This window comes from Octopus sinensis, linkage group LG2, assembly GCF_006345805.1.
Source record: "Octopus sinensis linkage group LG2, ASM634580v1, whole genome shotgun sequence".
NCBI classification, from domain to species: domain Eukaryota; kingdom Metazoa; phylum Mollusca; class Cephalopoda; order Octopoda; family Octopodidae; genus Octopus; species Octopus sinensis.
In genome coordinates this window covers 166,147,045-166,161,329 of record NC_042998.1, presented here as the reverse complement: position 1 = coordinate 166,161,329, position 14,285 = coordinate 166,147,045, and the positions used below count along the sequence as shown (strand labels likewise).

The 14,285-nt window shown below is 35.3% G+C and overlaps 1 protein-coding gene across 1 annotated transcript in view; it reads right to left on the bottom strand.

The window, feature by feature from the left end:
- Window positions 1–3,616: 3,616 nt before the first annotated feature.
- Window positions 3,617–14,285, bottom strand: part of LOC115232527 (sodium/glucose cotransporter 4-like) — a 92,922-nt gene continuing 82,253 nt past the window's right edge. The window contains exons 11-15 of the mRNA XM_029802448.2: window positions 12,492–12,642; window positions 12,149–12,317; window positions 8,047–8,268; window positions 5,752–6,013; window positions 3,617–3,996 (exon numbers count right to left, since the gene is read on the bottom strand). Coding sequence (XP_029658308.1) covers window positions 3,791–3,996; window positions 5,752–6,013; window positions 8,047–8,268; window positions 12,149–12,317; window positions 12,492–12,642 — 1,010 coding nt within the window. The 3' untranslated portion in view covers window positions 3,617–3,790. The remainder of the gene's footprint in view (window positions 3,997–5,751; window positions 6,014–8,046; window positions 8,269–12,148; window positions 12,318–12,491; window positions 12,643–14,285) is intronic.

Below are 14,285 nucleotides of genomic sequence, written 5' to 3'. Positions count from 1 at the left end.
TTGCATGGCTGAAAGATGCAACTACTGATGCAAATGAGAGCCAGTTATTTTGACGATCATATATGTTAATTACTTGCTGATGATGTGACAAAAATAGGTGTTTTCATTTTTTCTTCTCTTTTTGAAATCTTCATGAATATATAACAGCTAATATTTGAACAGTGAAATTTACAAAATAAGATGGACTTTGTAAGGATTTAAGAATGATATATCTCAGGCAACCAGTAGCTTTTGATTATTTGCACTATAACTCTCTAGCTGCTTTGTATAGTCTCCAGTAAGACAATCTTCAACCACAGAAATATCAGACAAAAAATGTTGACATGTATTGTCTCAACTTTACATCACATACACATGAAGCATACAAAAATATGGTCAAGCTATTTATTTGTTTAACATGTATAACAAAAAGACTGGAATTCAGTCATGAATTCCTAAAAGCATCCATTTTCCTTTTTTTCTTTTTCAGGGAGAGATAAGTAAAAAAAAAATAGATTAAAATTAATACAAATAATAAAAAAAGACTTTGGCCTCACAACTTATTCAAATAAATCTCATCAGTAAAAACTACCTCAATTTCTAGAGCTTTCTTTTAGAGTACAAAGATCAGTTTCAGTAACTTCTTTCATGCACACATTCAGTTAGCGAGGAATTGCAAGATGACTTTGATCTCAGTATTTTATTAGCATTTTTTATATTGACCACAAAGGATACATGCAGAACTACTCCTGCACGATTTTAATTCATAACAGCGAGAGTAGTTACTTTGCTACGATGTCTGTATTGGTTTTGTAAAAATTGTATTAAACATCATGTCTGCTTCTTAAATCAAACGTGTGTGTTAGTAGTGGTGTCCCACAAGGTGCTGTGTTGGGCCCACCCCTCTTCATTATTTACATCAACAACATAGTGAACGTCATCAAACATTCTACATTGAAAATCTTTGTGGATGATTCCAAAACCCAGAAAGCCATAAACAGCATGAGAGACCGAACATGCTTTCAGTCAGATCTGTTTGCTATTGGCCAATGGGTGGGGGAAAAAAAAAACAATATGCTTTTAAATGAAGATAAGTTTGATTTGATCCACTTTGGAAAGAGGAAACTCTGAAATTATCTTTGCTCTTGAAAGCTGGTATTATGCTTACAGGATATTTGTTACTCAGAGAGAATGAGATAGAAAAGAATGGGTAAAAATTACTGAAAGAAAACAAAAAGGAACATGAGAAGAAAACAGAGCAAGGTATGAAGCTTAAGAATTACAGAAAGGGGGCAAAAATAAACCCCATCATTTTTCATAGTTTACTATTGTTAGTGCATGCAAGCATATGTGTACACACACACACACACCTGATTATCATCATTGCCATCATCATTTAACATCCCTTTTTCCATGTTGATATGGATTAGACAGTTCAGTATGAACTGATGAGCTAAAGCTGTGCCAAACTCCAATGTCTGTTTCGGAATGGTTTCTACAGCTGAACGCAATTTTTAATGCAAACCATTTCACAAAAGTGTACTGGGTGCTTTTTCCTTTTTTTTGTGACACCAATACTGGTGAGGTTACTAAGTACCTGCCAGACAAGAGTGAGGTATAGTATTGAGGTATATGAAAGTATGATGGAAATAGAGGAAAAAGTATCTTGCTGAAGAGGTGAATGCATGGCTTCAGCATCTGCAAAGAGCAGGAGAGATGTGAAGTCAAGGTACAAGGTGAATATGACATAATAGAATATGATACAGGACAGAGGAGCAGAAAAGGTAGGTAGGCACATATATAAATGTTTTTAATTTGACTGGCAGCAGCTGATGAAATTAAGTAACTGGAATATTTAAATGTTCCATGAGGTAATCTGTGGTAAAAAAAATCTATATTTTCTCATGCATATTTGAAGGCCATTCATCACATCTGGTTGACTGATTCACACAGAGTCATTCCACCCACTAACTCTTGACTCATTTGTATACCTGGCTTACACGAACAAAAACTATATTACCTGGTTACATGTGTCTCATATATGTAATTACACACACATATGTATGTTGCCAGTCTGCTTTCATTTAGATATCCAATTACTTTGATATTCCTACAGTTTTATTTAAACAGATAAGACAAATTGTAAGAGACATTCATAGGTTAATGACATCACAGTCAATACTAGCTTCTCCTAATTATATGCTGTATTTACTCCTTGTGTAAATCAATAGAGATTTTGTTCAGAAAGTTTGGGACATTGCATTAAAAACAGTTGCATTGATTGACATACTAGCTGCATAAGTAACTACCAAGCTGCTGCTATATTCAGTAATCAAAAAGGGACAGAGTTCAAATCCTGCTGGAATCGACTTAGTTTTGAAAACTCCAATGTAGTTAAATTTGGCAGAACTGTTAGAATATCAAACAAAATGCCTTTCAGTACGAAGTTATGGCTCTTTACATTGAGTTCAATTCTTACTGAGATCAATTTTGTCTTATATTCCTCCAGAGATTAAATTTTGTCTACATTGAAACATGAAACTGCCTGCTCAACAGAAAAAAAACAAAATAGTTTAAGCCTACAAACCATTTTTATACTGTTGTACTCCACTTCCATTATTAAAACAAACCCTCTATTCCTAGACAAGATCTACTGTCAAAAATGTAAAAATTGTTTTAGAACATCATTACCAACTGAAAATTCATTAATTTTTTTCTTAAAATGTAATATTATACAAAAAAGACTAATTTTAAATGCAACAAAAAAGAAAAGGATAAAATCCTTTTGTCCAACCCCACAAACTTACGAGATCATGAATATACAACATAGAAATACATATATACAGATACACACACACACACATATATATATTTGCACTTGAAGGTACATGAAATATTTGGTTCACAATTGTAACTTTAATTCGCAGTGGTGCCATTGTTTCCTTGATTACGATGCTTTATTCATTTCACATTGCTCCAGTCCATTCAGCAAAGCAAAAATAAGTAGCACTTGTATTTCATAGCACCAGCCTTGTCATATTCCATGCTTCACTGAATCTCCCTAAGAACTATATTAAAGGTACGTGTGTCTATGGAGTGCTCAACCACTTTCATGAGCAGATTGTTCCACTTATCGGCTCAACTAGAACCCTCGTCGTCATCATAACTGACAGAGTGCCAGTTATACATATATATATATACATATATATATATATATATATATATATATTTGTACATACATATACATAAGTGTGAGTGTATGTATATATACATACATACATACATTATATATATATAATCAAAATAAGCAAAAGGATATCCTCTGGATATCCTTGTTGCTTATTTTGATTGTAATCACCCCATTTTGAATTATATGGATAATACCATACTAAATTCTGGTGCCTTTAACTTAAGTAACATATCCAACTGAATCTAATTTTTACTGAACTTATATATATATATATATATATATATATATATATGAGAGTGTGCATAAACGGGTGTATTTATACACACACACAATATTACAAAAGAGGGAAAAGAAAATGGACAGATTGTCATTGCATAATGGTATAAAATAAAACTTCAATCTAAGGAAAAAAAAAATAATAAAATGTCAGGCCCACTAACAAAAAAATGTAGTTTCTTTTTATTTATATACAAATATTAAATTTTATTTGTAGCAAATGCACTACAAAATTAATACTGTTATGTAACAAAATATACAAGAACCTGTTAGAAAAACACTTAATCAAATACTTAAAAAAAATTAATATAAATGCTCCCACTGCATCTAAGCATAATGAATAAATTAAGCAAAATATATCATAAGGAAGCAGGCAATTATGAGAAGACCAACAGACAAAACTGAAGTTGTTAGTCTCCATTTGGGATTTTCTTCTATGGAACGCTCCTCAACAAAATCAGTAGTCATTTGTTTAGGTTGAGTGGCACTTTGCTCTTGGAAACAGCACATCCTATAGATGAATTTCTTCCAGCAAGGTACAGGAGTGATTGCTAACAGATGCAAGTAGAGAGGAAAACAAAAGGAAGAAATATAATTTATAATTTACACATTGATATTTCAACAATGGATATTTACATATGAATACACACACTGATAGAGAGAGATGGGGGAGAGAGAAAGAGAGAGGCAGACAGAGACAGATAGATAGGCCATGCATATTGCATTCCAGTTTGATAACATATGCATATAATACACATACCATAAATCCTCGAGTATAGTCCGCCTTTGAGTATAATATGCAGGGGATTTTTAGGGGGCTGTACCTCTGAAAAACCTAAACCTTGTGTATAATATACACCCCTTCTCTAACTTGAGTTAAGGACGTCTATATAACGTCCTTGGTTTGTAAAACTGTATATGGTAATGTACTTTATTATTATTGTATATATAACATAATGCAAACGTGTATCATTTTTGTGCATTTTGTTTGCAGAAAATAAAGAAATAACAGTAATAACGTTTAATAAATGTTGCTTACTGCAAGTTATGGATGATTCTTTTATGACTTCATTGCTTTCAGGCTTAGCTTAAGGTATTTTCGCGCCCGACATCACAAAATGCGTCTGAATAAACATTGCCGGACAGCAAATAGAGACTCGGACATTGCTTAGAAAATATTTTTCATTTTTAACCTCGTTTATAATACACACTAGGGATTTTAACCTTAAAATTTTGGGAAAAAGATGCAGATTATACTCGAGGATTTACGGTAAGCATAAAGGAATGAATATTTATATTCATTTATACGCACACATCTATACATGAACATATAAGTACATAAATATTATCATCATTTGACATCCATGTTCCATGCTGGCATGGGTTGAAAGGTTTGACAAGATTCAATGGGCCTACGGACCACATCATACTTCAGTGTCTGCTTTGGCAAAATTTTTACAACTAGATATCCTTCCCAACACCAACACTTTACTGGGTCCTATTTTTGTGTCACCAGTGCTAGTGGGGTCACCATGCAGCTTGTAAGATTATAAATCCTAATGGAGCAGCTTTACTTCAGAAGATAAGAGGTAAAAGTCTGAGAAGGAACCAGAACAGAATTGGTTCCTTGCTGTAGAGGAACTACATAATTAATTAGATTATGATTAGGTGAAGCTGGAAAGAATTAAAAATAGTGATGATGGGGTGTTAGGGTGTGGGTGAAAGTGAGTGACAGAGGGACCAGGAGTGTGGGTAGGTGGAAGATGCTAAAGAGTATGGTGTGAATAAGCATGTCCAGTAAGTTCACTATCATCAATTTACCATTGGGTAAGTTCACTAATAAAATAGTTTTTAATTATTAATGGTGTGATACTATGGATATATTTTCCTCACACTGAACTTTCTTCGTGGTGAATTGATGGCAGTGAACTCACCTGTAATTGCGAATGAAAGATAAGGAATTAAGAAGGGTTAGATCACTGCGAAGATTGAGTAAGGTCCAAGAACAGATGTAGTGAATGGGGGATGACCAATAGTGCATGAATTCAGGAAGGTGAGAGAGTAGGAGACGATTCACTTTGGAATAGCAGGTTGGCTATGATGATACTGCAGATTGGAGAAGGACAAGAGAGAGAGACATGGTAAAGTGTGTGTGGGGGGGGGGGGTATATATACACACACACACACACATATATATATATATATATATATATACTGTGATGTAAAACTCCTATTTTTGTGTATTTTCATATCAAAATACTATTCTTGTGCAGGTCAATAGAAGTAGAAAAATATTGAAACCATACCTGTTACAATATCCATACTGTAAACTCTGGTTTTATAATTTCCAGCATCTTCGCCAGCTGAGTTGATATCATCAAAGTCTTTCTCATTTGGATGATCAACATCAATATTAGATTTGGGAGACATCTTTCTTAAAGGATTACTATAATCGTTCTCATTCTTTTCATCTTTGCCATTTATCGTTGACGCAGAAGATGAAGTTGTTTCATCTATGTTCATTCGAGGTTCTTTACTATGTCGAGTCCACCAAGTTAAACGTACCAACTGTAGAAAATATTTTTTAAATGATTATAGTGGTTTGTAATTTTCAGTATAAAGGAACTTACAATACAGTAAAAAATAAAAATATATGTACAATAACCAACTTTTGAATCAATTAACAGAAATTTCATCTACAGAATTATCATCATTGTTTTAACATCCACTTTTCCATGCTTACAGGTTAGACAGAATATGTGGAGGCATATTTTCTATGGCCAAATACCCTACTTGCCCCCAACCCTCATCTGTTTCCAGACATGTTTTCAGAGACGATCAGAATGAAGGACACCACTTGCATGATGGTTTATGACCATCATGCAATGTGAAGGCAAGGAGATAGTAACACACACACTCGACAGGTTTCTCTCAGTTTCTTAATTCTTTATTGCTCACAAGGGGCTAAACACAGAGTGGCCAAACAAGGACAGACAAAGGGATTAAGTCGATTACATTGACCCCAGTGCATAACTGGTACTTAATTTATCAACCCCGAAAGGATGAAAGTTGACTTTGGCAGAATTTGAACTGAGAACGTAATGGCAGATGAAATACTGCTAAGGACTTTGCCCGCCATGCTAACGTTTCTGCCAGTTTGCTGCCTTAAGTTTCTTTCAGTTTCTGTCCAACCAAATCCAACCATAAGGCTTTGGTCAGCCCAGAGCTATAGTAGAAGACACTCGTCCAAGATACCATGCAGTGGAACTCCTGGAACCATGTGGCTGGGAAGCAAACTTCTTACACAGCCACACCTGAACCTTGTTTTGAAAATTAACCCAATGCATTATTCAAGATTTTAAAATATCTGATAATATTTATTACTTGAAAATAACGTTTAAAACAAAAAACAATATTGCTAATCACAAACTAAAATTATCTTATGCTATCATTAGGAGATGCCTATTACTATCAATCCTTAAATACATAACTGGAATTGACTTCTTTAATATTATTGTTGTTTTGTTTAGCTCCAAGTCAGCTTCATATATATAAAACCTATATTCAAAATCATCCCAGCCATGATCACCATGTCATTTTGGGAGTATCTGCGACCATAATTATTTCTCCACTATCTGTATGGATTGAGGCCAGTCTAATATGGACCACCTCTTCCCAGAAGTAAAAAGTGTTTGCATAGGGCCAAAACCCATACCTAAAAAAGAAAAGCAAAGTTATAGAAGCATCAAAGATAATTCAAATTTAACAAACCTTAGAAAAGGACATCCCTGAGTTGAGAAATGTTGTCAATGTCAATAGGAAGTGAAGGGCTTAAGCCTTACCCCTTGTCCTAGTAAGAGAGGAACTCACTTGCCAAGATACCCTTCATCTACACAAAAATAGCTATATAGATATGAATAGATACAAATGTACTAGTATGTCCCACAATGAATAACTATTGTAATAACAAGTCCCATAATGAACATCTGTTGTAATGATATGCCCTACAACATATTTGATCATTAAAGATCAACTGAATACATTGTCTTCACTAAATGATTCAATGATTGATATTAAAGACAATGTTACTAAGAACACAGTGTCACACTGATGGTGAGGAACAACTGCTTATTTGACCAAATAAGCTAGCACCCTTTCAATTCAGACTCTTGTCACACTCAAGCCATTTAATCCTTTTGATACCAACCCACCTGAGATCACCCCTTCTGACTGTAAAGTGATCTAAATTTCATACACCATCTTAATAAAGTTATTTTACTAAATTTCACATTATTTTTAAAATTAACTAAAATAAAGGCAGTGAGGTTCAGCAGAAATATAGTAATAAAAGAATTAAGATATATTCCAGTTCTTTGGAATTAAACAGTCAGGACAATGCCTGAAATTTGTGGGGAGGATTTAGTTGATAACATCAACTCCAGTGTACTTATTTTATTGACCCTGAAAGGATGAAAGTCAAAGTCAACCTTGGCAGCATTTGAACTCAGAATGTAAAGACAAACGAAATGCTGCTAAGCATTTTACCTGATGTGCTAAGGATTCTGTCTTGATGAAAATAAAATGATAATATATGAACTTACACAACGAGGATCAATTGGTTCTGTCAGAAGACTGATGACAACAGCAAAAAACAAAGTAAATGCAAACCCAAAAATGGAAAAATACAAGAAGTGAAAGTTTTTCACAACATCTGGTCTTGGATCTGGAAGGTTCTTGAAGCAAGGAGGCACTAGATGGTAATATTCAATAATGAAGCGGATCAGACCAACCAGCATTCCAAAGACTAAAGCATAGAAGGCACCCTGAAACATAACATAAAAAAACGTTTTAATGATACAACAGAAAAGAAATAGAGAGGAAGAGAAAAGATGCATATTCCAGCTATTGTATGTGTAATATTAACCCAGTTGATACTAATCCACCTGACAATGCCACAGGCTCTTTGATTTAAACTTACTGTTTTGAAGTAATATAAACTAAAACCTGCTATCAAAAGTTCATGTTAATCTTATGCTCCAAATACCAGCTTAGATAGGACCAATTTTTTTTTACTAAATAATAAAGATTATTTTCAAAATTAAATGAAACAAAAACAGTGTATTTCAACAGAAACATGGTAACAAAAGGGTAAGCATTGATTTCAAATTTTGGCACAGGACCAGCAATGTCAGGGAACAGGCAAAGTCAATTGTGTCAACCCCAGTATTTAACTGGTACTTAGTATTTTATTGACCCTGAAAAAAATGAAAAGCAAAACTGACTACAGCAGCATTTGAACTCAGAACTGAGAAGAAGTGCCACTAAGCATTTAGTTCCAGCAATGGTAATGATTGTTAGCACACCACCTTTAACAAAAGGGGTCAAATATAGTAGAGTGATGATAGTTGAAGCTATTTTATTTTACTTATGTTGGTAGGAGCAGGCATGACTGTATGGTTAAATATCAATTTCTACCCTTAATTAATTTTATATAAATAAATATGTTCTCTAACCGATAAATTGACTGCTGCTAATTATTAGCTGCAGGCTGGTTTTTTCGGGTCTCAACGCGCCAAAGTAAAGGCATTTGAAAGATATATTTGAATGTAATAGGTTGGACTCCATGCACGCGATACTCCGGTATCGTTTTTGCATCTAGTCCAGCAAATTGCATTTATAACAGGCCATGCTGATGAAGGCTACAGTTATCCTTGCGGATAATAATAGCCGAAACTGATCAGTACATGGTTAATTATTTTATTTCGTATATTTTCACTTGTTTATTGCTTCGGTTTTGTGCCGAGTTTGATTTGAGAACATAATCTTTTGTGGAGAATGGCGATTTGACGTCTATATCTAGCATGTTGACTGTCCACTTTTCGTGTTCAGTCCTTAATTGGTATATATATATATAATATATATATATATATATATATAAGTAATACTAAGCAATAAGGTTTAGCAACGAATTGCCTTACCACATACCGAATTTAGAAATAGCAGTCAAAGAGTTATAGCTATTTCTTCTACTAAAAAGGGAGATCTCAGTAAAAACAGCAATTGGAAAGCAGACACAAACAGGTAAGAGAGAATGAATTGACGGCAATCTATCATACAATTTTAAGTTATCTACGGACGCACGTTTCGAATCAAGTTTTTAGGAAAGCATAAGAATAAATATAAATAATTCTACCTTACCAAAACTTCTTTTCTCTTCAGCGTAGAATACTATAATCATAAATGATTATATATTGAATTTTGAGATACTAGAAGGCACCAACTCAACTCAGTATCAGAGCGAGCTAGAATCCGCAACTAGTATCACCAAATTCAATGTGTGAATGAAAAGATTGTGTCAACAGCCCCTCCCACCCGCGTGTAGCCAAAACAAGATGCTGTGGTCATCTACTGAGATAAAATATGGTTATCCGTAATAATGAAGGTGAAATTAATTAATTTGGAATAATTATCAATTACACCAAGTAGTCTTCGGCATGTAAAAGCCTCATTCGAGGAAATTTAAGTAATACTAAGCAATAAAGGGTTTAGCAACGAATTGCCTTACCACATACCGAATTTAGAAATACTTGGTGTAATTGATAATTATTCCAAATTAATTAATTTCACCCTTCATTATTACGGATAACCATATTTTATCTCAGTAGATGACCACAGCATCTTGTTTTGGCTACACGCGGGTGGGAAGGGGCTGTTGACACAATCTTTTCATTCACACATTGAATTTGGTGATACTAGTTGCGGATTCTAGCTCGCTCTGATACTGAGTTGAGTTGGTGCCTTCTAGTATCTCAAAATTCAATATATAATCATTTATGATTATAGTATTCTACGCTGAAGAGAAAAGAAGTTTTGGTAAGGTAGAATTATTTAATATTTATTCTTATGCTTTCCTAAAAACTTGATTTCGAAACGTGCGTCCGTAGATAACTTAAAATTGTATGATAGATTGCCGTCAATTCATTCTCTCTTACCTGTTTGTGTCTGCTTTCCAATTGCTGTTTTTACTGAGATCTCCCTTTTTAGTAGAAGAAATAGCTATAACTCTTTGACTGCTATTTCTAAATTCGGTATGTGGTAAGGCAATTCGTTGCTAAACCTTTATTGCTTAGTATTACTTAAATTTTCCTCGAATGAGGCTTTTACATGCCGAAGACTACTTGGTGTAATTGATAATTATTCCAAATTAATTAATTTCACCCTTCATTATTACGGATAACCATATATATATATATATATATATATATATATATATTATATACCCTCTGCCTACCCACAAACCCCAACCCTCAGTCAAACCCACACCCCACCCGTGCTTTCTCCAGTCTCGCCTCCCCCACCTCCCAACATCACACCACACCACTCATTACACATCACATCACACCACCCACACACCCATCCCCACATTTTCACACCTACACATACATACTCTCTTATACACACACGCACCTTCGTGTTGGGGCTCATCTTTGCTATCTCTCTTACTTCTTCTCTCTCGTGTGTGACCCTTCTGTCTGGCAGTCGCCATGATAGATCGTTAACCGCTACACACATTTTTTTCTCTCCTTGTTTTTTCTGTGTCCCTTTCTATAGAAGAGTGTAGGCTCGAAACATAAAAGACTTTTTCTATTCCTGAGCGTTATATTAATACATCTGTTTGTTTTGTACACCACCTGTCTTTGTCTTTTGTTTTTTCGTAAACTCTCCCTATATATATCATCATCATCATCGTTTCACGTCCGTTTTCCGCGCTAGCATGGGGGGAATGGATGGATAAATGCATACATGTACACACACAATGAACTTATTTATATTTCCATCTATTAAATTCACTCACAAGACATTGGTCGGCCAAAGATTATAGTAGAGGACATTTACCCAATATACATTTTCCCTGAGTACAATAGCTATGAGGTAAAAGTGTTAAACTCGTAAATCTTATCACTCATTGTCTCTATGGGCTAGCATGCAGTAGATCAACCACTCTGTCTCAGCTGGTATTCACGTTTATGAAAGATATCCCACCTCATCCATGTGTGTTTGTGTAAGCACAGGGTTTGCGATTAAATAAACATGGATACATGTGTGAGGTAGGGTTTAGTGTTAATAAGGTGCTAGATATGACTTTAAAGCACATTTGTTAGTGGGGTCCTGGTTCAAGAATCCCAGGGCTTTGAAGAGTTTGGAACCATCTCTTAGCCACTATTGTTCTCAGGTTTACCCTGACTGAGCCAGAGTAGTAGCAACTGTCAAGGTCACGGCTATGGGGCTTGCCTAACTGTGTATGTGAAGAATGGACCTAGCAAACTGCAGAAGAAACCTTCATGGTTCAATGGAGTGAAAGGCAGCAGCAGCAATGCATTGTACTGTACAAGGAGCAAGAAGAAATGAGTAAGACATCTTGGTCTTCCATCTCCAGTCATCTTGATCTGGTTTTGCCACTGGATCGAAGATGGTCACAAGAGAGAGACAGACAGACAGAGAAACAGAGAGAGAGAGAGACAGACAGACAGGCAGAGAAGACAAATAGACAGACAGAGAGGTTAAAGGTGCATAACTCTTCTTCACTTAAAGTCACTTTGCAAGTTGTCATCCTTGAGAATGACAAGGCGATCTTTGTTGCTCTGACAGATAATCAAGAGTATTCATAATGAAGCAGAAGGTAAGCAAAACAAATATAGTTACCTTTTCATTGAGTCTGCCCCAAAACAGAGCAAGTAAAAAGATAGCACAAATAGGTGGTTGGGTGAAACTGGATATCACTTGGATGTAGACAAAGAGGTCTCCTCCTTGAGATATTTGGATGATGGGAATCCAGAGAACACTGATAACTACCAGAAACAGGATGAATATACTGGAATATAAAACGGATATCAATCAAATACCATTACATGTATTAAAGAGAAATGTATAAAAAACGTTTGTATCACTTAGTAGTTATAATATATTGCTCCCAACATGGAACATGAACATTAAACGATGATATTACAGAGTGGGCCCTCTGGGAAAATGTATAGAAATGTCTTACCGTCCAACAATAATCATTTCGATATCAGAAACTTTTTTGCGGAAGAACGACCAAATATCCAGTGCAAATATTGTACTTGAACTGTTGAAAATAGAGGTAAGTGATGTAATAAGGGCTGAAACCATACTGGCCAGCATCAAACCTCGTAAACCTGAAATAAAGATAGAATATTCTCTTAGAAATGAAAATATATTTTATAAATTTTTTTTTTTATTAAATAAACAGGCTATGAGGCAAATTATATCTAAACAGTTATCAACTCAACATCTATATGAATTACAACATTGATATAACTAATCTACCTTAATTTCTCTTCCTTCCCTTTACACATACTGGAGGATGCAAAAGATGGAGTGTATGAGGTATCAATCAGAAAGTTAGAGGCATTGCATTGTATTCATAACCAAAACACTGAAGTCACAATCGTTCTAGAATAATACAGGGAAGCAATAGCTTGTCACTCCAAATTATCATAGCACTACAAAATTGATTTCAAATTTTGGCACAAAGCCAGCAATTTCGGCAGAGTGGATAAGACAATTTACATCAAACCCCACCTCACCTTACCCATACTCAAAGGATGAAAGGCAAAGTCAACCTCAGCGGAATTAGAAATCAGAATGTAAAGATGGGTGAAGTGCTGCTAAGCATTTTGCCCAGCATGCAAATGATTCTACCAGCTCACCAATTTTTAGCACCACAAAACTGACATACAGTAACACTAGCTTGCAGGTGGACTTCTTGTGTGGCTTTTGGAGAGAAGCAGGCTAGTTTTAATTAGGACTAGTAAGACACATAGGTTGAATTTGATGCTTGAATTGCAGATACCAACATAGTAATGTGCCAACTCCAGCATTCAATCCTCAGAAGAGGAGAGATTGGTAAAAAAAGGTAAACTCATTATCTTTAATTCAGTTTTTCATGCCAATCCTTATCTATGGTTGTGAAAGTTGAGTAAAGACCAAAAGAACTGTGAATACAAGTGGCTGAAATGGGATTCCTCTGAAGGATCTCTGGAGTAATGTTACTTGATAGGGGCCATAGCTTGGAGATGAGGAAGTCTCCAGGTTGAGCCACTATCTCTATGCACTGAGAAGTCACAGCTCTGGTACTACAGAGACATGATTAAAATATCATAATAAAGAATCACAAAATGTCTGGTTCAAGCTGAACCAACCAGCAGGGAACCTATGGGTAGACCAAGAATGAGATGGTTGGTGGCAAGCTGGCAGAACGTTAGTACACAGGGAGAAATGCTTATCGGTATTTCGTCTGCTGTTACGTTCTGAGTTAAAATTCCGCTGAAGTTGACTCTGCCTCTCAACCTTTCGGGGTCGATAAATTAAGTACCAGTTACGCACTGGGGTCGATATAATTGACTTAATCCCTTTGACTGTCCTTGTTTGTGCCTTCTATGTTTGGCCCCTTGTGGGCAATAGAGAAATAAGAATGAGATGGTTGGATAATATCTATAGTCTGAATTGGTCATGCTTAGGAGTCCAGCAAGGAAGTATAATGACAGTTGCATCTGAATGGACCCTATAGAAGTAGTGCATGGGGACTCTACACCCACAACCCTCTCAGAAATAGTAGGCAGTGAAGGTGGATGGATGAAAGCCACAAATATTCTACAATTTAGTGGAAGGAAAATGAAAGAAATATAATTTTTTTTATTGTTTCCTAAGAGCATTAATTATGTCAGATAAGTGAAACTGACTTCAACCCAGAATTGAAACCATATCACCATCTTGACAAGACTGGAATTTATCTCCAGGAATCCACACAGCAATTGCT